Source organism: Macaca fascicularis, chromosome 1 (genome assembly GCF_037993035.2).
Source record: "Macaca fascicularis isolate 582-1 chromosome 1, T2T-MFA8v1.1".
Classification (NCBI taxonomy): domain Eukaryota; kingdom Metazoa; phylum Chordata; class Mammalia; order Primates; family Cercopithecidae; genus Macaca; species Macaca fascicularis.
The window spans coordinates 117,314,171-117,341,060 of NC_088375.1; the positions used below are offsets into that span (position 1 = coordinate 117,314,171).

Below are 26,890 nucleotides of genomic sequence, written 5' to 3' on the forward strand. Positions count from 1 at the left end.
GCTCAAGCGATCCTCCTGCCTCAGCCTCTCGAGCAGCTGGGACCACAGGTGCACACCCCTGTACCTGGCTAATTTTTTAATTTTCTTGTAGAGATGGGGTCTCATTTTACTGCCCTGGCTAATCTTGAACTCCTGGCTTCAAGCAGTCCTCCCACATCAGCCCTCCAAAGTGTGGAGATTACAGGTATGACCCACTACACTCAGCCAAAAGGAAATATTTTAAAATCAGCATTCTTTTCTGTTTGCTTCAAATAAATTGTAGTGCTGGCCCTAGACCATATGTTTTAAAGCAGAAGTAGCCGAAAACATTCACTGGACTCAAGAATAATTTAATTCAAGCTGTCCTATATGTTTGCATATTTATAAGGGCTGAATGTAATCAAAGTCCTATATCAACCAATCAACAGCTATTTTCTCATAAATATTTATTCTTTTGTCCTTTAAAGGTTGACAGGCTTGCCATCTGCTAAACAAGATAATCTGGCACATACTAAGGCTTTATTATGAGACATGAAATAATGATGAAGGGATACAGACAGGAGTCATATTTACACAATCACAAGAAGTTACTCACTTCAGCAGTGAATACATATCCAATAAGTTGTTTTGAATGGGGGTTCCAGTGACAGCCCAACGGGCACAGGCTTGTAGCTTACACACAGCTATGGATGTCTGCACTCGGGGATTCTTAACATTGTGAGCTTCATCCAATATGATTCGAGCCCAGGCTATTTGAAGCAAAGGTGTTGAGGTGCGCTGGAAGAATCACAAGTGAAATCTAGCCACAGTATGGGAAAATGTACATGTCCTCAAGGAAACAAGGGGAACTAGCAGCCAAGTATGGAGGACCCACCTTTACCTTTAAATTTGCGTAGCTCAGGTACACTGAAATAAGAATTAAGAAACCTAAGAGTGAAACCTCTCAACTGGTTCAAATAAATAAGTCATTTGAGAGTCTCAGTCTTTGAACATAAGATGGCTAAGAGTAAAATGTTTTCAAATTTGAGTTTTCTTTTATTCTTTAAATCCACACTTAAGCAATGGCTGTAGACCAGGACTACACTAGGAATTGAACCTGCAAATTCACTCACTCAATAAAATATTTACTAAATTTACTAAAAATTTTCCAAAAGTCTACTTTTAGATGTGAGATGCTAAGCCAGATATAAAAAACAGTTCCTACCCTCAAGAGCTCAAAATCTAGCAGGGGAGAAAAACAAGTGTAAAGATAATTACAATATGATGTAGATACAGTAAGTCCTACTGTCTAATTCAATACCTGAAGTGGGAATCTGGCTGCTCTTGACCAGACAGCACCTGACCCATAGCAGATACTCAACGTCTGCTGAAGAAATAAAGCGCTACAACTTATATAAGCACAAGGTGCTGGCAGAGGCATTCAAATTGGGGGAAGGTGGGAAGGGAGTGGTCCAGAAAAGATTCTTGAAGCAGGTTAAAAAAAATTAACCTGGGAGAAGCAGTGGAGGCAAAGCATTTCATTCGGAGGGAGAACAGACACAACGCTGTGACAGAGCATGGCGGGAACTACAGATCCCTTGGTATGACTGAACACGAGGTGCCCCGGGGAGGGGCAGGGTGTCAGAGAGATGAGCCACAAACAGGTAGGGCAAGATCATAAAGAGCCTAATACGGCCGGGCGCGGTGGCTCATGCCTATAATCCCAGCACTTTGGGAGGCCGAGGCGGGTGGATCACTTGAGGTCAGGAATTCGACACCAGCCTGGCCAACATGGCGAAACCCCATCTCTACTAAAAATGCAAAAAATTAGCCGAGTGTGGTGGCGGGCACCTGTAATCCCAGCTACTTGGGAAGCTGAGGCAGGAGAATCGCTTGAACCCGGGAGGCGGAGGTTGCAGTGAGCCACGATTGCACCATTGCACTCCAGCCTGGGCAACAGAGTAAGACTCTGCCTCAAATAAATAAATAACTAAAGCCTAATACATCATGAAAAGAAATTTAGGGTTTATCCCAAAAGCAATGGAAAATCAGTGAGGAATCTGAAAATTTCATCATCTGTAAGTCAGAGTTGATTATAAGACGGAGAGATGTTCTCTCTAGAGATCTCTCCAAATAAAGAAACCTGTGAATATCCTGTTGGGCTAAAAGGATAACATACGGAAAGATGAGTTCTTGGGATGACATTGTATTTTCAGAGTATAATTCCACGATAAAGCCTCTACATCACATAACTGAGGCTGCCCTGGACCCCCTAGAAGACCCTCAGGTCTTCACAATTGTCACTTAGCCTCTGGCCCATTATAGCCCTATTATTTGCAACCCTTTTTTTCTGGGAAGTAAAGGGAGGCAGGGAATGATGGCTTAAAATCAAAATACTAGTAGTAAAATGCTAGTCTGCGCAATCAATATTAAAAATATCAAATACTCTAAAATAAAAATAGCAACAAGTGAGGCTTTCGTATATTCAGGTGATTACCCCCACAAATACAATGTAGTCATCTTTCGTTCTAAAAGGCAGGTGAATCCTGTGGCATATGCTGACCTTTATCACTGAGGTGGTTGTCTGGAATAAGGGCGATGGGATAGAGGAAAGAACAATTCCTTTCCACATGCAGATCATTTACTGCATTCCTGACCCCCAGGGAGGTCCTCTTGCTATCAAAGAGGCTGTGAAACACTCCCATTAAACCATCTGTGGCTCCAACTCCACTTCCCTGGCCGCCCCCCAGCCTCACCTCCACACTGAGGTTTGCACCTGGGATCTCTGCCTCTTGCTTGTTTGTGGGAATCTCCTTGGCCACGAGGCTATAGGTAGTGATCACGATGTCATATGTAGAGAGGCTGCATAGACATAACAAAGAAATCAATAAATGGTCCCACTATAGAGTGACAATGAGAGGGACAGAGTAATCTTTCAATAAAAATGCCTACAAATGGAACTCATTAACTCGTGTCCTTAACACACACACACACACACACACACACACACACACTTTTGGAGGTAAATTTTACCCACTTCGTTTCCCTATCTTTTACCTCTGATCATTTACCACCTGCTCTCTATAGCTACCACAGCCTCCCTCTTACCATCCAGTGAGTCAGAAAGAAAAATCTCTGGCTGGGATAATATAATGCTTGATATGATCTGGCCAGAACAGAAAGTAGGATAGAGTTGGGAATTAACATTTAATCATGATTTGAGATGGATGACACCAAAGTCCAGGGGAGAAAGATACCCTCAGAGCACTGTTCACCTTATTTCAATGCTGCTTTCTTTCCACCACTCTATAATGGATTTGTGAAAATTCACTGATCTAGTTTGACATTAGGATATAAAAATACATGCTGTAAGCTTTCAGTGTATCTTGCTTATACTTGTTACATACAAAGATTCTTAATGAGAAACACAAATCTTTTTCCAGTGAAGCTTAATATTGTGAGAACTTCAATAAATACTTTATTTATTTTTGAGACAAGGTAGGGTCTCACTCTATCCTGTCTCAAAAGTAAAGTAATAAAGTATTTATGGAAATAAAGTAATTAAAATTCTGCTAATCATAGATCAAGCCAAGTTTATATTAAAAGGGAAAAAATGATCACTTATAATTATCAGACTCAGCATCAGAAATGATATGATAGGTGAGTAACCTACCCTGGTCACCCAGGCTAGAGTGTAGGGGCATCATCTCGGCTCACTGCAACCTCCACCTTCCAGGCTCAAGCGATTCTCCTATCTCAGCCTCCCAAGTAAATGGGACTACAAGTGCACACTGCCACACCCTGCTAATTTTTGTATTTTTGGTAGAGATGGGTTTCACCATGTTGCTTAGGCTGGTCTGGAACTCCTGACCTCAAGTGATCCGCCTGCCTCGGCCTCCCAAAGTGCTGGGATTACAGGCATAAGCCACCATGTCCAGCCCTAAGAGAACCTCAATAAATGCTTTTGATAAAAATGATATGCCTGATTCAGAGAGGCAGCAGTGTCTATAAGTTACCCTAGCATCATATAAAGAAGTGTAATTGAGAATGATTCTAATCGGTCAACTAGTATATTTTAAATACCAAACAAGTTATGCTCAAAGTAAAAATCAAGTGAGATTCAATTTATTTCTAACTAAAAATTTAGAACAAAGGCAGGTAACTCACAGTAATCTATGCCAGGGAAGGCCTGCAGGCCTGCCACTGCCACCCTGATGCGTTTTGCCTGCAGAAGCGACTCTCAGTCATGAGAACTGGTGTGTCATAGACAGAGGGGCACCAATCTAACAACTTACTCCTGAAAGACTGCTGCCCTGTTCTTTAGGAGATAAAATATCCAGATTAGAGGCTGGGGAGAGAAATTACTTAGAAGCAAAAATAACTTTGTTCTCATCCTTGACTACAGCAGCCAGTATTCAACCTAGATCTTCACTTCGCTATTAAGAACAGAAAACAATTCCTTTAAAACCAAAAGACAAAGACTAAGACTAAGACTGCCACGTGGGGAAGCATTTTCTTTCCTCCTTTCTGAGCATCCCTCTTCAAGAATTTACAGTTAGCTCTAATCATCCTAAATTATTGAGTCTAAAGCATCTTAGATGGTTCATATATTAAAAAGTCATAAAAATATAATCAACCTATAGCAACTAATCATTAGCATTCCATCAAGATGCTCTGTAGAACTAGGCCGGTTCCATTCACACTACATACACCTGGAATGAGAAGTCCAGCAGCCATGAGGGCCTTGCGAAACATCTCTTTTGACTAGGGGAATGCTGCTGCCACCTGACTGGCAGCTCAGGCATCTCAGGCCTCCTCACAGGGCAGCTTTCATTGAGGACAATGACAAGGACAGCAAAAGATCACCAATAGACCTCAGGATACAAGGCAAAGGCTGTATGGTGACGAGACTGAAGATCTGTCTTTGGCCTTCACGAATATGCTTCCTGATTAAGTGAAATCTCGGGCGGAGAGTAAAGGCCCAAAGGCCCTTGAGCAGAGGTGCTGAATGGCCCCACAACTGCGAATTCCTGCACTTACACTCTGGCACGTGAATCCCGGTTTGGCCCATGGTAGAGATAGACTCTTAGTTTGTTGCTGTTCACCCGTTTCTCCACCTCATTTTTCCAATGATGGATCAGGGAGGCAGGACAGATGATTAGTGTTCCATGGGAAGTCAACTCAGAAGAGTCTTGAGAAGGGAAAAAAAATCAGTGCCTAGTTACATATACCAAATGGCTTTTAACTTTTTTTTTTTTTTTTTAATATATGGAGACATGGTCTTGCTGTGTTACCCAGGCTGGTCTCGAACTCCTAGGCTCAAGTGATCCTCCTGCCTTAGCCTCCTTCAGTGGGATTACAGGCGTGAGTCACCGTGGTTGACCAGCCTTTAACTTAAAGGCATTACCTCTTCCTCCTGACTGACTTTACTCCTTCAGTTAATATGTTTAACCATTGCTCTTATTTCTATACAGAGCCTACAGTGAAATAGGAAATGGAAGAAATGGTCTTTTTTTTTTTTTTTATTTATGTTATTTGTTTTTTGAGACAGAGTCTCACTCTGCCGCCCAGGCTGGAGCACAGTGGCCGGATCTGAGCTCACTGCAAGCTCCGCCTCCCGGGTTCACACCATTCTCCTGCCTCAGCCTCCCAAGTAGCTGGGACCACAGGCGCCCGCCACCTCGCCCGGCTAGTTTTTTGTAGTTTTTAGTAGAGACGGGGTTTCACTGTGTTAGCCAGGATGATCTTGATCTCCTGACCTCGTGATCCACCCATCTCGGCCTCCCAAAGTGCTGGGATTACAGGCTTGAGCCACCGCGCCCGGCCAAGAAATGGTCTTTTAAACTGAAACACTTAATTATTTATTTTCTCCGCTAAAAGTACAGGCAGAAAGAGAGGCTAAATAGGGGGAGGAAAGTGGGTGGCACATGACCTTAGTGTGAAAAAGGAATGTGCTTTCAGAGTGGCTGGAGGTGAAAGCTGGATCATTTCCTAACTCCTCTTGAGTTGATTCATTACACAGGCGTATGGAGTATTGTTATATTTTCTGAAAAGCATAACTTACTGTATGTACTTCTACCTTAAAATTAAGTACAGAAACCTTTTTTAAAAAATAAGCAAACATTGGTTTGGAACCAATTAGTGATGATTTGTTTATACCATGGCCCCTCATCTCTGCGTGTGTATGCCTGTGCTACTCACACATGCTGCTACTACCCACAAAGGGATATAGGACCCAGCTGCAACAGTGCTCATTAGAGGCCCTGAGAGCAGATGCCATAGATTTTTGATCTATCTAAGCAACTGAGAACTGTACTCAAATACATGGCAACTTACATGTAGTATTATCTATACATAACATATTCAATCTTTAAAGTACTTGTAAAGTTCTTACTTTTTATTTAATTTTTTTTTAAGAGACAGTGTCTTGCTATGTTGCCCAGGTTGGCCTCAAGCTCCCAAGCTCAAGCGATTCTCCTGACTCTCCTCCCTCAATTAGGACTACAGGTGCGTACCACTGTGCCTGGCTAAAGTTACTACATTTTAAAAACATTTGCTAAGATAGAAAGTGTCTATAATCTAGAACTTCTAGAATTTCAGAAACATGGAAAATAGCTTCCACTATAGTGATTAAAATGTGAATTTGTGACAGATCTTCCTTTAAAAAAATTAATTTGAATCTACCCTGTGGTTATTTCCCCAATATTTACAAAAATAATAATTATTGGCCAGGCATGGTGGCTCACACGTGTAATCCCAGCACTTTGGAAGGCTGAGGCAGGATGACTGCTTGAGCCCAGTTGTTTGAGACGAGCCTGGGCAACACAGTAAGGCCCTGTCTCTACAAAAAAATTTAAAAATTAGCTGGGTGTGGTGGTGCACACTTGTGGTCCCAGCTACTTGGGAGGCTGAGATGGGAGGATCGCTTGAGCCCAGGAGGTTGAGGCTGCAGTAAGCTGTGTTCATGCCACTGCCCTCCAGCCTGGGCAAGAGAGCGAGATTCTGTCTCAAAAAATAAGAATTATTATTATGCTTAAATTAAGTGTTCTAGAGCCTCACCTTTCTCCATAAAATTCTGCCTAGTTTATATTAAAAGGGAAAAAATGATCACTTATAATTAGTATACTCAGCATCAGAAATGATACGATAGGTGAGTAATCTAATACTGATTTTCCAGTAGAATAATTAAATATGACCAAAGGTATCCTTTTTTAGCTGAAAACGTTCCCCTCTTGGGTGGCTCAAATGACGTAGGGAATGGCAGGCTATTAAGGCACTTCGGTCTACCATCTTTGGAGAGCCATGTCAAAGCTGTGCTTTTCTCCTTTTCTTTCTTTTTCTCTTGATTCTTCTGGGTCAGGATGAGTGCAATCATTGTCAGGGTTTTTCCTAAGCCCATATCATCCGCTAGAAAATAAAAGCAAAATTAAGAGTTAATTGCTTAGGGCAAAGAATCAACCCTACTTCAAGAGGAGAAACCACTGGCAGACATTTACCCCTTGTTCTCTCTGCTGTCAGTGCCACTCCAGTCACTACTCTGTGCCTACCTTAATGGCTCCTTTATCTTCCTTATTCAGCGGAACCCTAGCACTTGCTCTTTGAGATCTAGGTCCAAGACATTTACTATGAGTCTTGTAAAATTTAAAACTTACCATTTGAATCTTATTCTAGTCCCTATGTTATGTTGTTACCTGCACAATGTGCAGTATCACAGTTTGATGATCCGTTACCTCCAAAAGTAAAAAATGTCCAGTAGATATATCCTACTACTTACTTTACCAGTACCAGAACATTCCTGGAGTTACAATAGCCTTCCATTCCCTTAACTTACTCATCAAAAAAGGACATAAATGAACATTTCTTGGGTACTGTCGTTGTACCAATCACTGAGCTTATCTAATTTATTATTCATACTCTACAGAGTACTGTTATCCTCATTTTAACAGACTGCAATCCTGACCCACTCAAAATAATCATTCTGCCATAACAGAAGTAGAATGTCAGAGCATGGGCTCGGTTTTAATTCTGGCCCTGCTACTGTCCAGAAAAAGAATGAACATAGCAGGCCCCTAGGCCTGTCTGCTATCCTTTGAAAGGCCTGCTTACAAGGTTGCCTCTGGAAACTCGGATGTAAGGTAAGAGTTGATCACTCTGCCTAAATTGTTTTGTACAAACAATATGGTTTATGTTGAACACCTGCTTTCCTTCTAGGAGCAGGAAAACTTAGTATATACCAAGCTGAAGCCACCTATGTAACCAGCCCCCAGTAAAAACCTTGGGCATTAAATCTCTAATGAGCTTCCTAGGGAACATTGAACGCCTGTTGTCACAACTCCCTGCTGGGAGAATTAAGCATATCCCATGGGACTCCACTGGGAGGATATTGGAAGCTTGTACCTGGTTTCCCCTGGATTTTGCCCCTGCGACTTTTCCTTCTGTTGATTTTGATCTATATCCTTTCACTGTAATAAATCATAGCTGTGAGTATGACCATATGCTGTGTCCTACTAGCAAATCATCGAACCTGGGGGTGGTCTTGAGGACCACTGACACAGTCACTTACTAGCCATAGTGGACATCTATCATGGCTTCTGAAAATTGAACACCTTAGAAAATTTTAGCCTGACAAGTCACCAAAGCAGAGTGGAAAACTTGCTTTCTGGTTTCTGTTGCAACTAAGGCACTAGCAATATGACCTAGCTCTATATATCAGATGTACTCATAAACGTCTTTAATTCAGGTATAAGCAGTTTTAGAAAGAGACTCCCTGTGAAATCCTTTCTGCAGGAAAGAGTGGCTATAGAAACAACTGACTTTGGGGTGGCACTGGTTGCCTCTAGCACTTGGTGAAGCAAAGGAGCTATGATGCTTTTTATAGACTACTGTTAGGCTGGGCGTAGTGGCTCACACCTGTAATCCCAACACTTTGGGAGGCCAAGGCGGGTGGAGCACCTGAGGTCAGGAGTTAGAGACCAACCTGTCCAACATGGCGAAACCCTATCTCTACTAAAAATACAAAAAATTAGCCAGGCATGGTGGCACAGGCCTGTAATCCCAGCTACTCGGGAGGCTGAGGCAGGAGAATCACTTGAACTTGGGAGGTGGAGGTTGCAGTGAGCCGAGATCGCACCACAGCACTCCAGCCTGGGCAACAAGAGCGAAACTCCATCTCAAAAAAAAAAAAGAGGGAGGCAATAGACTACTGTTTGTGTGTTGACTGTAGCCATGGCTCCTGAAATTGGCCTTGAGCCTGGCACTCCATATCTCCCAGAGATTGTGGGGGCCGCCAAAAAATAAACTCCTCCTCTATTTAATCAGCCAGTCAGCTTCTACTGCTGGCAACCAAAATCTTTGATCCTACAACTGAGTACTCTTGAGCAAGTTGCTTAACACTTCCACGCTTCACTTTCATCACCTGTAAAATGAGGAATAATAGTACCTGCCTCATAGAGTTCTTGAGAGAATTAAATAAAACAACACTATGTGTTTAGCACAATGCCTAAGCATCCAATAAAGGCTGGCTCTTATAATACCACACTTACCCAGAATTCCTCCTTGTGGCTTCTGACTTTCCCGCCACAGTAACCAAGCCAATGCCTGCTTCTGGTGTAGTAACAAAGGGACCTGACAAAAGTAATAACCAAATGCTAAGCATAAATTCCTAATGAGAGGCTACGCCAAGCCTGGCTATACAAACTCTACACTCTACTCTTTCATTTTCTGCAAGTGATCCCCTCAGTATTCTAACTGTCCTCATGTAGACCGTTCATTTCACCTTGAAGTCCTTACCAGCACCCTCTCTTAATAGAAATGCCTAACATTAGACGCAACCATACTGTCCTGGTCTGCCCCTGTTTGTTTTGGGTTGCATCTAATGTTAGGCATTTCTACTAAGAGTCCCCCTACACCCCAAGTGAGAGTCCTGATTTGTCTGCTTATCACTCAAAATCCACCTCTATAGTTTTTGTGGGTTTTTTTTTTTTTTTTTTTTTTTTGAGATAGTCTCGCTCTGTTGCCCAGGCTGGAGTGCAGTGGCGTGATCTCAGCTTCCTGTAGCCTCCGCCTCCCAGGTTCAAGCAATTCTCCTGCCTCAGCCTCCCAAGTAGCTGGAATTACAGGTGCATGCCCGGCTAATTTTTGTATTTTTAGTAGAGATGGGGTTTCGCCATGTTGGCCAGGCTAGTCCTGAACTCCTGGCCTCAAGTGATCTGCCTGCCTCGGCCTCCCAAAGTGCTGGAATTACAGGTGTGAGCCCCTGCGCCCAGTTCTATGCTTTTAACAGACCTGTGACTCTACTTTCAGCAGCCATTACATTGGCTTTTCATCATTTCCTCATTATCTCTTAAATTTGCCTCTACTTTCTGCAGCCAATGTCCCAGTCTGCACTACTGGTCATAAATTTCAAAAGCCTTTTGACCAGAGTCCCCCTTCTAGTCCTTCTGTACTCCAGTTTACCTTGTACTTTGTGAGAGAAACTAATCCTCATCGGCCATCCCTGCTTAAATGCTACAGCGATTCCACAGTATATCTTGAGCTATTCAGATCTAATCCTTCACCAACGCCAGGCTCCTACTCAGTAACATCACCTGCTACTGCTGGCTCAGGTACTGATGACACCTGATCACCACTTCTGAATACCAATCTCTTTATCTTCCCACTAGTCACCACTCCTCTAATTGCGGTGTTTTGTTCCTTTCCTCTCTGCTATCTAAAGGCTTTCAATTCCTTTAAGGCACAAAGTAGGCAGACAACAAATAACCACTGACCTAGAGTGATGTTTCCTTTATTCTGAATCCCTTTTGTACTTTATAGTATATTACAAGGTACAACTTATTTCTGCCTTAAAGCCTTTGCTAACTGTTTTATATATATATTGTATATGTATTTTCACCCCAACTAGTTCATTACAAGCAGCAATTCTTTCACATTCTTGTGGCACCTACCAACTCAACAAATGGATCCTTTACTGCTACAGAAATACGTAACTTTATGACTTTTTAAAAAAGGAGTTTTGTTGTTATTGTTTGGCTGTTAAGCATAAAAGGAGAGGATTCTGCAAGGGAAGGCATTCAAGCATCTATCTGTAGGAAAGGTATCTCAGAAAGTGTCTCTGCAGCAGTTTCATGGGGCTGCTGGAGCACTGTCGTAGGGGACTGCACCGGGAGTCTTCCCTGGCTCACCTTCAGCCCAGCAGGATCTTCCGCAACAGCCGTCTCACCAGGACATGACTCAAGTGAGCAATGCAGCTGATCGATGGCTTCACTTGTGATTTTCCACACTGCGTGAACGTGATCTTGGTTTGTATGGCGTGCGTACAAATAGGTGTTACCTAAAAGATGTCACAAGTATGTTTTCTTTATCCCTTTAGAGTGAACTTAGCTAGAAATGGCCCTGTATTTATTTCTTACCCTCCTTGTTAACTACTCTCCTCAACTTTCCACTTCTCTAAGAGTTCTCTATTGGGAAGCAATTGGCTTTTGCTTTTCTAGTCACTGCCAGCCAACCCAAGCTCCTATTTCCTGATCAGTCTCCTGTCAACTGATCCTATTACACATTTCAGGCTCTACTTGGAATCTTCATTCTGCAGTTACCTCTGAATTCAAAGTTGCCTAGAAAGTTCAGGAAGGAAACACTTAGCTAATAGGGTGTTATTGCTCTCTGTGGATCTATTAGTCTTCAGTCTTGACTCATGTCTCCTCGGTCTTACACACACTTACATACACACACACACTCTCCTCGGTCTTACACACACATACACACACACACTCTGCTCGGTCTTACATACACACACACACACTCTCCTCGGTCTTACACTTACACACACACACACACACTCTCTCCTCGGTCTTTTTTTTTTTGAGACGGAGTCTCGCTCTGTCGCCCAGGCTGGAGTACAGTGGCCGGATCTCAGCTCACTGCAAGCTCCACCTCCCGGGTTTACGCCATTCTCCTGCCTCAGCCTCCCGAGTAGCTGGGACTATAGGCGCCCGCCATCTCGCCCGGCTAGTTTTTTTGTATTTTTTTAGTAGAGACGGGGTTTCAACATGTTAGCCAGGATGGTCTCGATCTCCTGACCTCGTGATCCGCCCGTCTCGGCCTCCCAAAGTGCTGGGATTACAGGCTTGAGCCACCGCGCCCGGCCTTCTCCTCGGTCTTACACACACTCTCCTCGGTCTTACACACACACACACACACACACTCTCCTCGATCTTATACACACACACACACACACACACTCTCTCCTCGGTCTTACACACACACACACACCTCGGTCTCACACACACATACACACACACACACACACACTCTCCTCGGTCTTACACACACACACACGAAGGAGTAAGAGCATATCTGCAGGTCTGCCTACCTCATAATGATGCGAGCTAAGAGTTTTCATCCACAAATGCTGACTGGATGACTCCTGTGTGCAAGCCACTGGGCTGACTAATCAGCATGCAGTGGTGAACAAGGTAGACACAGTCTGTGCCCTCACAGAAAGCTAAGTAACACAATGCAAAGCTCTACTGAGCTGCACAATCTTTATTATATGGGCAACTTACGACTTAAGAATGGCTTCTCCCCTCATGTGGGCACAAAGACATCTACAGTAGTCCCTCCTTATCCACAGGGCATATGTTGTAAGACCCCCAGTGGATGCTTGAATCTGTGGATGGTACTGAACCCTATACACACGATGTTTTGTTTTGTTTTTTTATTTTCCCACACATTCATACCTATTTTAAACTTTAATAAATTAGGGACAGGAAGAGTTTAACAATAATAACAAAATAGAAAAATTATAACAATATACTGTAATAAAAGTTATGTGAATGTGGTTTCTGTATCGTTCTCCCTCCAAATATCTTACTGTACTGTACTCACCTCTTTTTGGACCACAGGTGACCAAGGGTAACTGGAAGTGTGGATAAGAGGTGACTACTGTACCAGGTGGCACGTAACTCACAGGGGTGGCTATTCACAGCAGGGCCAGGCCCTTGGGTCTTACCTTGATAACACTGACTGGATCCTCCAGCAGTCACCTGGCAGGCAGACTTTAGTTCTAGAGAACCCACGGGTTGGGTACCACAACCAGGAAGGGGTTGGGGAGGCACCAGGTGGGGAGGGTCAGTGGTAGTTTCGGTGAAGTGACTCTGCTGTGGCGCTTGACTGTTACTCTTCTCATTAGTTCCTGCTCAGAAAACAAGGGAAGAGCAGAATAAAGTTCAGCAAACTAAGTGAAGGGATCGTATGTGTGGAGGTGAGGTCAAGAGAGAGGGATCATCACCATTCCAGTGAAGGATTCCTAGAGAATGTAGCATTTTAACAGTTGCTTAAACAATGGGGGAAGAAAGTAGAGTCCACAGGAAATAGGAGAAAGGTTTTTTATGAACCATAGGTGTAATGTGAAAGAAGGCTCAGAAGCAGATAATACAATGGAAAAGTGAATGAATCAACACATTCTTTATTAAAAGGGCTTCCAAATGTCTCTTGTAAAGTCCACGCAAACCCGGAGTTCTGAGGCATAAGCCACTTTACCTTGCTCTGGGGAAAGGGCAAGACCACTGAGCGCTTCCTCCAGCTCCTGGATTTGTTTGATCAACTTCTGACCCTTGTCTGGAAGAGCCTGGATGTTCACTGATGCCAGTGTGCTCTGCAAAACAGATTCCATCAAATGGATCTCTCTTTTCACACTGTTAGATGAATAGTTTCAGATTAAAATAGCCTGAAACGCCCAAACTCTGAAATTATGCTCTTTTAAATATGTGTGTAAAAACCAGAACCTTTTTAAAATTTTAACCCAGCTGGCTTACCAATCTTGAAAATATAAATAGGGGAAAAGGCAGAAACTAAACACACACCTATAAAACCTTCAATATGAACATATTTAACCCTTCTGCAGCAATGAGATCTCATATCTGCCCATAGCAAGCAATGCTCTGACCTCAAAAACAAAACACGAGTCAACAGTTACCTTCTTTTGTTTCAGTTGTGTTGTAAGGTAGACACGGTGGGCTGCTGGGTCTGAGGGCTCCACCTTCTTGGAAACACCTGAGGCCGGAGATACTTTTCTTTGCACACTTCGATCAGGGAATTGGAGGTTCTCCTTCGTCTGTAAGTCCAGAGTCGAGTCAAAGAGTAGGGGGCTCCCAGGCTTAGAGGAAACAAAAACAACATCATCTTCCTCCTCATCGTCACTGCTTGTGGCAGCTTCATGGCCCTCACCCAGGGAAAGCCCTGGTGCTGCTGGTGCAGCCTGAGCCACTGGTCCTCCAGGAGCAGGCACACCGTGGGTCTCCGGCCGCTCTTGGAAATGCCCCCGAGGCAGGCTTTTCTGCGTGGCCTGTGTGCTAGGGCCATCCTTTGCCTTTGTTTCTTTAGCCTCCCAGTTCTTGTACCCCTTGTTGAGGGGTCCCCCTTTCTGGGGCTTGCTTATTGAGCTGTGACTGTGAACGTTTTGAGGCAAAAGCTGGGTATCCTTTTCTCTCAGAGGTTCTGATTCTCTTTGGACATCTTGATTCTTACCACTTGATTTCTCCTGAGAAGATGCAGATGGTCTTGTAAGCTCATTACCTTGGCACTGTTGAGATTTAACTTCAGAAAAGTCTCTTTTGTGAGTGCCTCCAGTCTCCTCTGCCTCACACTGAATCTCTGCTCTCTCCTCTTGCTGCTTCTCTTGAACTACAGGTTGTTTTTCCTTTGGTACCAGGCCAGATGAGAGATCTTTCTCCATCGATTCAGGCTTCTGTTCCTTCTTTTGATTGAAAAGCTGATCTCCCTTTTCTCTTTGCTTCTTATCAGCCATCTTTTCCTCACCTTCACCTTTGATGAGCTGTTTCCAGAGAGCTGGTTCTTGATTCTTGTCAAGTACCTTGAATGGATTTCTCAGCCGGCTGGAAGAATGATGAAATGTCTCAGATGCATGCTGAGACTTATTGGGGACAGAATGTTCTTTGGAATCAGGATCCTAAAGACAAAATAATTAATCTTCATATAAAATATTAATGCAAATGTCCTATCTAGAATGCCTTTCCTTTTCATCTCATCTTTTATTTTATATACAGGGGGCACACATGCAGCTTTGTTATATGAGTATATCGCACTCAGGCAGTGAGCATAGTGCCCAAGAGTTTCTTAACCCATGCCCTCCTCCCCTCTCCAGTAGTTCACAGTATCTATTGTTCCTATGTTTATGGGTGCTCAATGTTTAGCTCCTGTTTGTAAGTGAGAATATATGATATTTGGTTTTCTGTTCCTGCGTTAATTCACTTAGGATTATTCTGCAGAAGAAATGGAAACACAGTAAAAGCAGTCCAATATTTCCTGAACATTCTTGATACCATTTCCACGTCTAGAAAAGATGACATGCCAGACCCACAAAAGACTCATTTCTTCACGGTACTTTCAATGCTTCATTCCTTCTCTGTCCATGATCACACTTTTCCAGACCTCAAGGAAAAGTAGTGACAAACCAAAGTGCTTTTACAATCACAATGGCCACAGTGTATACTTTTCAGAAAAAAACTGTTCTCTTCAGATGAACTACGGCCGGGCGTGGTGGCTCACGCCTGTAATCCCAGCACTTTGGAAGGCCGAGGCGGGCGGATCACAAGGTCAGGAGATCGAGACCACAGTGAAACCCCGTCTCTACTAAAAATACAAAAAGTTAGCCGGGCGTGGTGGTGGGCGCCTGTAGTCCCAGCTACTGAGGAGGCTGAGGCAGGAGAATGGCATGAACCCGGGAGGCGGAGTTTGCAGTGAGCCGAGATTGCGCCACTGCACTCCAGCCTAGGCGACAGAGCGAGACTCCGTCTCAATTTAAAAAAAAAAAAAAAAAAAGATGAACTTTTCCCCAAACCTAATTGTCTTAAAACACTTGCTTTGATTTTGGCTTTAGGAAGATTTTACTGTGGTAATATAGAATCGTAAGTTCAAGCCATACCTCTGCCAAAACAAGTCTTATCATCTCCCTGGTTCTAGTTCCTTATGTACTGAATATCTATAGGCCTTCTCCTATTCAGAGGAGACGCTCCTCCTAGTTCGAACATTCTAGGAGCTTATACCAATATCAAGTAGAAATTCCTCTATAAAAAGATACAAGAGTTAGTCAAGGAAATCTATTTTTTTTCTTAAGTAAAAGAATGCTGACTGCATTTAAGACCTCAAATAAATATTTGTATTAGTAAATATTTATATTTACTAAGTGAATAGGATGCAAATAATTAATCTTGATTACAACCAAATGTTCCTTTGAATTAAAGTCCCAACAGGGCCTACCTTGCTTAAAGAAAACTATCTTTCAGGACAGTCTGATGAAGACCAACTCGTTTATGTGAACTTCAAGGTACTTTCAGGTGATGCTGCATATTAAAAGTCTTAACACAACAGGTTTGAAAACAGATGAATAATTCCTACCTGCCATGGAATACTTCCACACCAGCGTTTCCCCTCTGCCTTACTTCTAATGCATCGGAAGAACAATCTAATGAAGTATAAAACACAAATAATCAAGGCTATGAAAATCCATTAGAACAAGAGATAAGCTTATTTTTAATCCAAGAAAACATCTTGCAACTATTTGATACTGGCTTTGGGAGGTCACTTGAAACCAATTACTTTTATATACACATTTAAAAATTATTTACTGCACAGAACATTTATAAGGCTAAGAAGTCAAAGAATAAATATGGCATGGTCGCCAGAGAATGCACACAGGTTTATTCTTTTTAGTCTGTAACGAATGACTGAAATAGAAACACTGATCAGCACTAGCTACTAAAATCAGAGAAATGAGAGATAGCCAGACACTGTGTGTCCCTGAAGGGGGGCCACAACACTAGCTATAAAGCAATGTTGCCCCAAAAAACCCAAAACAACCAAGCCAAAACAAACAAAAAACTAACCTCTAGATCCAATTACCAATTTATAGGAAATAGAAACAACAGAAGAACGCGTAAAACTAGACCATGGAGAATATAATCTGCAAAATCTTGGCAGTGGGAAACGCTACAGGACAAACAACCTGATCCCTTCAACAAATAAGTTACAAGGGAGAAAAAAAGATGAAGGGAAAACTAAAGAGACTTAAAAGACATATTAATCAATTCCAATTTGTGAACCTTATTTGGATCCTGATTTAAACAAATAAAAACTAATAAAACTATGACAGTTTATGAATCCACTGAAAATATGTACACCAACTGGTATGCTAAGAGTCCAGCTGGATGCAGTGACACACACCTGTAGTCAGTCCCCTCTACTCAGGAGCCTGAGACAGGAGGATCACTTGAGGCCAGAGGCTGCAATGTGCTAAGATTGTGCCTGTGAATAGCCACTGCACTCAAACCTGGGCAACACAGCAAGACTCCCTTCTCTAAAACATAAAAATACATTTTTAAAAATAGTTCATATCTTGGCCGGGCATGGTGGCTCATGCCTGTAATTCCAGCACTCTGGGAGGCTGAGGTGGGTGGATCACGAGATCAAGAGATCAAGACCATCCTGGCCAACCTGGTGAAATCCCGTCTCTACTAAAAATACAAAAATTAGCCCAGCATGGTGGTGTAGTCCCAGCTACTCAGGAGGCTGAGGCAGAAGAATCACTTGAACCCAGGAGGGGTAGGTTGCAGTGAGCTGAGATTGCGCCACTGCACTCCAGCCTGGCAACAGAGTGAGACTCTGTTTCAAAAAAAAAAAAAGTCCATATCTTTTAAAGCTACATACTAGAATATTGACAGATGAAATAATGTTATCTGGGATTTCTTTCAAAATAGGGCAGGGGTTACGGGGTGAAGTGGATAGGATACATACAGAACAAGAGTAGCCATGAGCTGGCAATTATTGAAGTTCATGCTACAGAACCCTATCTTACTTCTGTATATATTTACACTCTTTCCACCAAAAAAAGAAGGCTGAATACAGACTTAACATCCCAGTGCAAGAAAGTCCCTGCACACACAAACATAGCCCATAGTCCAGCTATCCAGAGGTGTCTATGCTGTTCCACTGCCGCACTAAGCCATGCACCCTCCAGTCTACTAGACTTTGCATGGGTACTACTCTCCATCCAAAGGATATCCTCATCATCCCGATCTGTCTACCATCTTCCCCATCTCCAGCTATGGAAGTCCTACTGGTCCCTCAAGGCCCAGCTTAAGTCATACCTGCTTGGCAAGGTTTCCCCATATTCCCTTCCCTGTTTAATCCATGAACTGCCTCTCTGCCATTACTTTTAATGGCAAAAAACACAATTACATTTACAGCAACCCAATAAAGCTGACTGTCCAGCTATAAAATATAGCTGACTGTCCAGGTATATTTTCAGCTACTAGAAGGCAAAAACCATATATGATCTCTTTATTCCCAACTATGACTTGCCTGTTGTACACAATTAAGTATTGCTGCATAAAATAGAACTGATTTATGTCATTACCTAAAATACCTCTTCAAAAAATTTAATTGATTAAATAAGAACTTTAAAAATATATATTTTGTTTGTTGAAATAGGTAACGTATTCAATCCATAAGTATTAAAAACACAGTGAGGAGCCCCTTCATACCCTATCTGCCCGGTTCACTTCTCTCCCAACATGTAACTGCTCATTAGTTTTTTGTTTACCTTTCCAAGAGATTTTTAAATGCATATTCAAGTCAATATACATTCTTTCTTCCTCCTCTACACAGATGGGTAGCATAACATACATACTGCTAAATACCTTGCCTTTCTTTTTTTACCTAGTACCTTGAAAATTTTTCTATAGTAACATATATGTAAAGAAGGCCCTTGTTTTTATTTTTTTTTTCCAGTTGCGGTTTTCCACTGTATAGGATGTTTCGTTATCTTTAACCAGAACCCTCTTGGTGGGCAGTTCATCTGTTTCTTATCCTTTACTATTAAAAGCAGTGGCACAAGGAGTGAAACTACGCATACGTCATTTCACGTACGTTTCAATACGTCTGTGGTGCAGCTCCTTATTTCTCATATTATGTATTTGTGCTGTTCTTCTTGACCAGGTGAGCCTCTGATTTTCTTTATTAATTATCTATATCCTGCTTTCTAACTCATTAAATGTAATTTTTACCAACATTAATTCCTTCCTTCTGCTTTCCTTCAGTGTAATTTATTGTTCTTTTTCTAACTTCTTAAATTAGTCCCACGATGTACAAGATGACTCACAACAGTCTGCATCCTAATTCAGGAGTCCTGAGCAGGTCCCAGTCCCTTGATGCCACTACTTCACCAGGACACATAAACAAAGATGAACAAGCCCAAATGGACAAGTAGTCCATAAAAGTTAAGCTAAAAAGAAAATAGGTCCAGCCCCTCCCTCTTGTACAAACACGATTTTCCCATCCAAGTTCACAATTTTTAAAACCTTACTGGTTTCTTTAATTTTTCTCATTGCAATAGGATATTATATTAAACATATGTAATACAATTTCTGAAATGCTTTGAATGCATAAAATTCAAAGTACCAGCTGCCATCAGTGGGTGCTACTACTTACAGAAATAAATCAAGAACAAATCCCTGCTGTTGTTTAAAGCATATCAAGTACTTGAAATCTTTACTGAAAGAATATTTCATAAGTACAGTCACATGCTGCATGATGATGTTTCAGTTAACAGTGGATGGCATGTACAACTGTGGTCCCATGAGATAATACTGTATTTTTACTGTACATTTTCTTTGTTTAGATACACAACTACTTAGCACTGTGTTACAACTGCCTGCAGTATTCAGTATAGTAATATACTGTACAGGTCTGTAGCCTAGGTATGTATTAGGCTATACCAAGTAGGTTTGCGTAAGTTCACACAGTGACGTTCGCACAACAACCAAATCTCCTAATGACGCATTTCTCAGAATATGTCCCCATTGCTAAATGACTCATGACTGTAGTGTCTACTTTAAAACTCATGCCATGTAGACTTTCAGAAGGGCAAGAGTTGGAGAAAGAAGGAAGGAAACACACTGAACATCTGCTATGTGCTAGGCACAGTGCTAAAAATGCTTTCCCTTACATTTTTAATTAAAATCAATCTGGATGGGCTTTTCTGATTTTAGGATAAAAAGTTTGTTTGTTATGTTTTATTATATTGTAAATCAACAAAGAATGCAGTGGAAATATATTTTTGCGGACAAAGCAAATATCAATTCCACTATAAAGAAAAGCATTAATTTCTGCAGTATGTTTATTAATTGTTTTCTAGGACAGAGGTTATAGGCAATAACGATGAAGGAACCAGCTAGAGGAAGCCAGACCTCTTCAATCCTGACTTCTCCACCAAAACACAAATCCTCCCATCTTCCTAAAGGTAACCGTCCAACTCAACATAACATTGCCAAGTGCATTCACTTTAGCAAGGCTGCGGTTCTCTCAGCCTCCAGAACTATCCTCCTTGGTTCGAATCCCAGCCCTACCACAGAATTAGTTCTGAAACATCAGACACCTTAACTGACTGCTCCCTGTGGCAGTTTCCTTTTCTGTAAAATGGCAAAATGATATAGTCCATACCTCATACGGTCATGATGAAGACAAAATACAATCAGAGCAAAGCCTGATATATACCAAGGTCTTGATAGGCAACAGAAATGCCAAGTTCACTCTAGCTGATCACCCTGCTTATTCCTACATCCACACTTCTGCTGAAGCTGTTCTGCCTCAACACTTCCTTGTCCTTTCCTCCATCAAAACTGTCAAGGTCATTCAAGGACAACTTCAGGTCTCAACTCATCCACTTTCTATGTAACCTTCCTAGCCCTGAACTGTATGTCTGAGAGTCAGAGAACCATCTGGCATCTGAACGTCTTCAATTTAGCACTCTAACGTGCAGAGGAGACTGCATCCCAATCTCAGTACGTCTAACTCTTATTCCAGTTGTGTTAAAGGCTCCTTGGGGATTATGAGTTCACATCTTTACATGCTCCAGCTCTGGAAAAACATAAAGCCGAATTTCTACCTCATTCTTTTACATGAACATTCAAGATGGAAAAAAAAGTGAAAGTAAAAAAAAAAATTGTAAATGTTCTAGGAAAAAAACAGAGATGAATATTCTTGTAGTCCTAGAGCGAAGAAGGCTTTTCTAAGCATGGGATAAAACTCTGAAGCTGAGAAATAAAGAATTTAGTAATTTTGACTGAGGTGAGAAAGAATTTAGTAGTTTTTAAAAGTTTACATTTCCATATGATGAAAATACTATAAGCAAAATTATAAGACAAAAAGCAAACTGGGAAAACGTAATTGCTGCACATATTACAAAGGGTTACTATCCTTATACACAGGGATTGCTCCCATTATTGCACAGTGCAGTGCATGGTACTGTACACCGCCTCATAAGTATGGCTTTATTCAGTGAGTCCTTCACAGCTGGTGGGGCCCAAGGTTCTGGCCGGGTCTGGCGCATGCCTGGTTGCCTCTCTGTCATCAGCCTGCTCACTATACTAGGGCTAGATAATCCGCAGGTCAATTTCACCCAATAGTCAACAACACGAGGAGTTTTCTACACATGTGAAGTTTCAAGGGTTATTAAAAGTAAAACATTTTGAACATCTCACCACAACCAATTAATTTTTTTTTGGAGGTGAATTTTTTTTTTTTTAATTATACTTTAAGTTCTAGGGTACATATGCACAACGTGCAGGTTTGTTACGTATGTATACATGTGCCATGTTGGTGTGCTGCACCCATTAACTCGTCATTTACATTAGGTATATCTCCTAATGCTATCCCTCCCCGCTCCCCCCACCCCACGACAGGCCCCGGTGTGTGATGCTCCCCTTCCTGTGTCCAAGTGTTCTCATTGTTCAATTCCCACCTATGAGTGAGAACATGCGGTGCTTGGTTTTCTGTCCTTGCGATAGTTTGCTCAGAATGATACCATAACCAATTATTTAAAGAACTAAAACTTGTTTTACCCACATCTAAGAAATATTTCCATTTATTTTGACCCTGTATCCTTGAGAGTGAAAGCTCTGTGAGAAACAGAGAGAAAGGAAAATGTGAACTCAGCAGCTCAATGACAATGTCCAACATTTGTATACCAGGGTGTGCCACATCATTCATGTCAATGCAAGATTTCTTCCCCCTGGTTCTACTGAGATTATCAGTTTCCTTTACTGCCTGTACACAGAAAGCCATTGCCGAACGGCCAGTCAAATGCTGGTGAGTGGTGCCATCTGGTGTTTCAGTTAGAGATCTGCACACAAATGCAGCTACACTGCAAGGGATGAAAAAATGGGCATCTTCACCTCAGTTTACACCTCCCTTCCATTACTCTGTTGCACCTGTCTCCTGGCTATATTAAGCCAAACATAATACTATGAATTAGAGGATGTAAAATACTTAAGTTCTTAAAAAGAAAACCCAGACTGTGTGAGGGAAAGGCTGTACTCCCCTAGGTCACTCTCCAGGGGTTCTGGCTCAACACCCTTAATGTTCACTACGGAAGCCATCATCCATATATAGGCTTATCTATTTCTGTTTAAATGTCCAGTCCATACCACCTATCAGGGTACCTGGTTTTCTGTTGTTATTGTTTTTTAATTTGTTGTGTGTTGAGAACTGCCTTTTACTTTTATTTGTCCTAAGACAACCTTTTTTTTTTGAGACTGAGTCTTGCTCTGTCATCCAGGGTGGAGTGCAATGATGTGATCTTGGCTCACTGCAACCTCCGCTTTCCCAGCTCAAAGTGATTCTCCTGCCTCCCAAGTAGCTGAGATTACAGGCACCCACCACCACGCACAGCTATTTTTTGTATTTTTAGTAGAGACGGAGTTTCACCATGTTGGCCAGGCTGGTCTTGAACTCCTGCCCTCCAGTGATCTGCCCACCTTGGCCTCCCAAAGTGCTGGGATTACAGGTGTGAACCACCACACCTAGCCCTAAGACAACCTTTTTAAAGCTCCAGTAAGTACCTCCTAGTAATAGTGTTCTGGATTTGGGATAAGAGAAATACATGTAACATACTTTTTTGTTCTATTTTAAAATAATAATCCCCTCTCAGTCTCATCCATCTAGTACAAAGAATGTTAACAGCAAGTTCTCAAAATTCTGACCTCAATCACGCCTTTCTTCAGAGCTGCACACTCATTTTTCTAGCTGGTTTCACATGAAAATAAGACACAATTTGGCCAGGTGTGGTGGCTCACGCCTGTAATCCCAATACTCTGGGAGGCTGAGGCAGGTGAACCACTTGAGACTAGGAGTTCGAGACCAGCCTGGCCAACATGGCAAAACCCCGTCTCTACTAAAAATACAAAAATTAGCTAGGCATCGTGACACACACTAGTAATCCCAGATACTCGGGAGACTGAGACATGAGAATCACCTGAACCTGGGAGGCAGAGGTCGCAGTGAGCTGAGATTGTGCCACCGCACTCCAGCCTGGGTGACAGAGCAAGACTCTTAAAAAGAAAAAAAAAAAAACAAACAGACATGATTAGTCCAAAGCTGTACATGTTGGCCACACATCCCAATACTCTACCAACTGACCTTTCTTCCTTGTCCTGCTTAATGTAAACACATTACTCAGAAGTCCCACCTTAGCAACCATTTCCCTACTGAGCACTGACAATGTGCCACACACCAGACCGAGGCCATCACACACGTTCTCTCTCAGAGTCCTCCAACCCAGGGAAGTTAGGGTCACTGTGAGCAATATTCCAGATGAAAAAATGGAGGAAGGAACACGCTTATATGCCCTGCCAGGAAATACATCTTATCAGTGCTCTTTCAGCAAGTTTTCTCCATTCTAACTGCACCCAATTCCACTGCTGCTACCTCAATTCAGGCCCATCACCTCTCACTTAAGAGAAAGTTGGTGTGTCTGGAATCAGTTGGACTTGGGTTTAAATCCCAGCAATGCCACTTTATAACCAGATTCCCTTTCTGACCTGTCTCAATGGTAGTTTCTTCATCTGTCTGGTAAACAGGGATATTGACATCTATCACAACAAATTATATGAAGGTAAAAGATAATAAACAGGCTAGGTGCAGTGGCTCACACTCATAATCCCAGCACTTTGGGAGGCTGAGGTAGGAGGATTGCTTGAGCCCAGGAGATTGAGACCAGCCTGGGTAATAGAGTGAGACCTTGTCTCTACAAAAAAAAAAAAAAAAAGTATGTAGTGGGCTTTCAATGGTAGCTAGTATTTCAGTGGTCTCTTTGCTCTATTTTCACTTTCTAATCTGTCCTCCACAGTTCTTCTTTTAATGCAAATTGGATCAAAAATCCTTCAGTGGCTTCCTAACACCTACCACAGTGTGTCTGTATGGTAAAGGTCCTCCAGTAGCACGTAAATGGTTTTAAGTATCAGTAGAGTATAACTTCATGCAATAAAGCCTTACCGGCCCCACTGTACCAGCAGAATACAATCCAAAAATGAAATTTTAAAAATTCCATTTACAACAGCATTAAAAAACATAAACACTGAGAAATAAATTTAACAAAAGATGTATAGGAACTCTCTAATGAAAACTATTAAACAATGCTCAGAGACTTTTTTTTTTTTTTCGAGACGGAGTCTCGCTCTGTCGCCCAGGCTGGAATGCAGTGGCGCGATCTCGGCTCACTGCAAGCTCCGCCTCCCGGGTTTACGCCATTCTCCTGCCTCAGCCTCCTAAGTAGCCGGGACTACAGGCGCTCGCCACCACGCCCCGCTACTGTTTTGTAATTTTAGTAGAGATGGGGTTTCACCGTGTTAGCCATGATGGTCTCGATCTCCTGACCTCGTGATCTGCCTGCCTCAGCCTCCCAAAGTGCTGGGATTACAGGCATGAGCCACTGCGCCCGGCCGACATTTTTAAAGTCATAAATAAATGCACTACATTCATGGATTGGAAGCCTCAATATTGACAAGTCTCTCCAAATTGATCTACATAGATTCAATGCAATCCCAACAGGGTTTTCTGTGGAAATTTTTAAAAGCTGATTGTACATTTTATATGGAAATGCAAAGATCCTAGAATAGCCAACACAATCTTGCAAAAGAATAAAGTCAGAAGACTCACACTATTTTATCTGATTAATTATGTAAAGATAGGCAAATGGATCAATGGAACAGATTAGCAACCCCAGAAATAGACTTACATATATTAGATCAATTGATTTTTTACAATGATGCCAAGCATTTCAATGGGAAAAGGAAACTCTTCAAAACATGATGCTAAAGCAATTGGTAACATATGTAAAAATAAACGAACCTCTACACTACCTTATATACTATACAAAAGTAATTTAAAGTGTAGATAATAGACCTATATTAAAAAGCTACTTAAAAAAAAAAAAAACAAGCCAGGTACAGTGGCTCACGCCTGTAATCCTAGCACCTTGGGAGGCCGAGATGGGTGGATTGCCTGAGCTCAGGAGTTCAAAACTAGCCTGGGCAAAACGGTGAAACTCCATCTCTACTAAAATACAAAAAAATTATTGGTGAACACCTGTAGTCCCAGCTACTTGTGACTACTTGGGAGGCAGAGGCATGAGAATTGCTTGAACCCAGGAGGCGGAAGTTGCAGGGAGCTGAGATTGTACCACAGCACTCCAGCCTGGGAGACAGAGCGAAACGCTCTCTCTCAAAAAAACAAACAAACAAAAATAAAACTATAAAGCTTCTAGACAATTCATGGCAATATTTGTGACATTGGGGTAGGCAAAGATTTCTTGGAGATCAGACAAAAAGCACAAACCATACAAAAATGATAAACTGGACTTCATAAAAAATTAAACCATTTGCTTTTTAAAAAGCAATTAAGAAAACACATACCACAGACTGGGAGAAAATACTCACAATACAAATATCTGACAAATAACTTGTATAGAGAATTTTTTTTTTTTTTTTTTTTTGAGAGGGAGTCTCCCTCTGTCACCCACGCTCGAGTGCAGTGGTGGGACCTCAGCTCACTGCAACCTCCCCCAGCTCACTGAATCCTCCTAGATTCAAGTGATTTTTCTGCCTCAGCCTCCCGAGTAGCTGAGACTTCAGGAGTGTGCCACCACGCCCGGCTAATTTTTTTTTTGCTTTCTTTTATTTAGTAGAGATGGGGTTTCACCATGTTGGCTGGCCAGGCTGGTCTTGAGCTCCTAATCTCAAGTGATCTGCCCACTTCAGCCTTCCAAAGTGCTGGGATGACAGGCGTGAGCCACCATGCCTGTCCTAACCTGTATAGAGAATTTATGAAGAACGCTTCCAACTCAGTTTTAAAAAAAGACAACATAATTTTTAAAACAGGCAAAGATCTCCAAAGTTATACTGTATGATTCCATTTATGTAACAATTGTGCAATGACAGAATTTTAGAAATGAGGAACAAATTCCTGATTGCCGGGGTGAAGAGGGTAGAAGGGAGGGAAGGGGGTATGGTTATAGAAAGGGCAACAGAGAGGTCCCGTGATGGAACTCTTCAGTACCTTGACTGTAGTGGTAGATACATGACTCAACAGGATAAAACTGTATAGATTTAAATACACACACACATACACATATAAATTAATTCAAGTAAAACTACCTTTACCAATAAAACTGGTGGGTTTTACCAATATTAATATTCTGTTAGTGATATATTTCTAAACCTTGCAAATGTCACCACTGGGGGAAACTGGATAAAGTCTATAGGGGATAACTCTGCATTATTCCTTACAACTGTATGTGAATCTAAAACTACTTGATACAAATTTCAATGCAAAAAAAAGGACAAAAGATTTAAACAGATACGTTGAGATTTTCTGATGGCAAATAGGCACAAGAAACAAAGTGGTGCATTTATAAATGAAATTCAACTCCACAATAAAAATGAATTCCTGATACATATTACATAAATTTCACACATTGTTAAGTAAAAGAAGTCAGACACAGAAGAGTACATGCAGTAGGATTTCATTTATATAACATTCAAGAACAATCAAAACACATCTAAAGAGATAAAAATCAGAACAG

General features: G+C 41.8%; 1 protein-coding gene across 2 annotated transcripts in view; it reads right to left on the bottom strand.

The window, feature by feature from the left end:
* TTF2 (transcription termination factor 2) overlaps positions 1-26,890 on the bottom strand; it is a 45,912-nt gene that overhangs the window by 15,984 nt on the left and 3,038 nt on the right. For both annotated transcript variants that reach the window (XM_005542197.5, XM_005542196.5), the window contains exons 4-13: positions 16,372-16,438; positions 13,931-14,923; positions 13,495-13,609; positions 12,965-13,147; positions 11,139-11,287; positions 9,501-9,582; positions 7,246-7,365; positions 4,999-5,149; positions 2,715-2,820; positions 575-756 (exon numbers count right to left, since the gene is read on the bottom strand). In XM_005542197.5, coding sequence (XP_005542254.3) covers positions 575-756; positions 2,715-2,820; positions 4,999-5,149; positions 7,246-7,365; positions 9,501-9,582; positions 11,139-11,287; positions 12,965-13,147; positions 13,495-13,609; positions 13,931-14,923; positions 16,372-16,438 — 2,148 coding nt within the window. The remainder of the gene's footprint in view (positions 1-574; positions 757-2,714; positions 2,821-4,998; positions 5,150-7,245; positions 7,366-9,500; positions 9,583-11,138; positions 11,288-12,964; positions 13,148-13,494; positions 13,610-13,930; positions 14,924-16,371; positions 16,439-26,890) is intronic.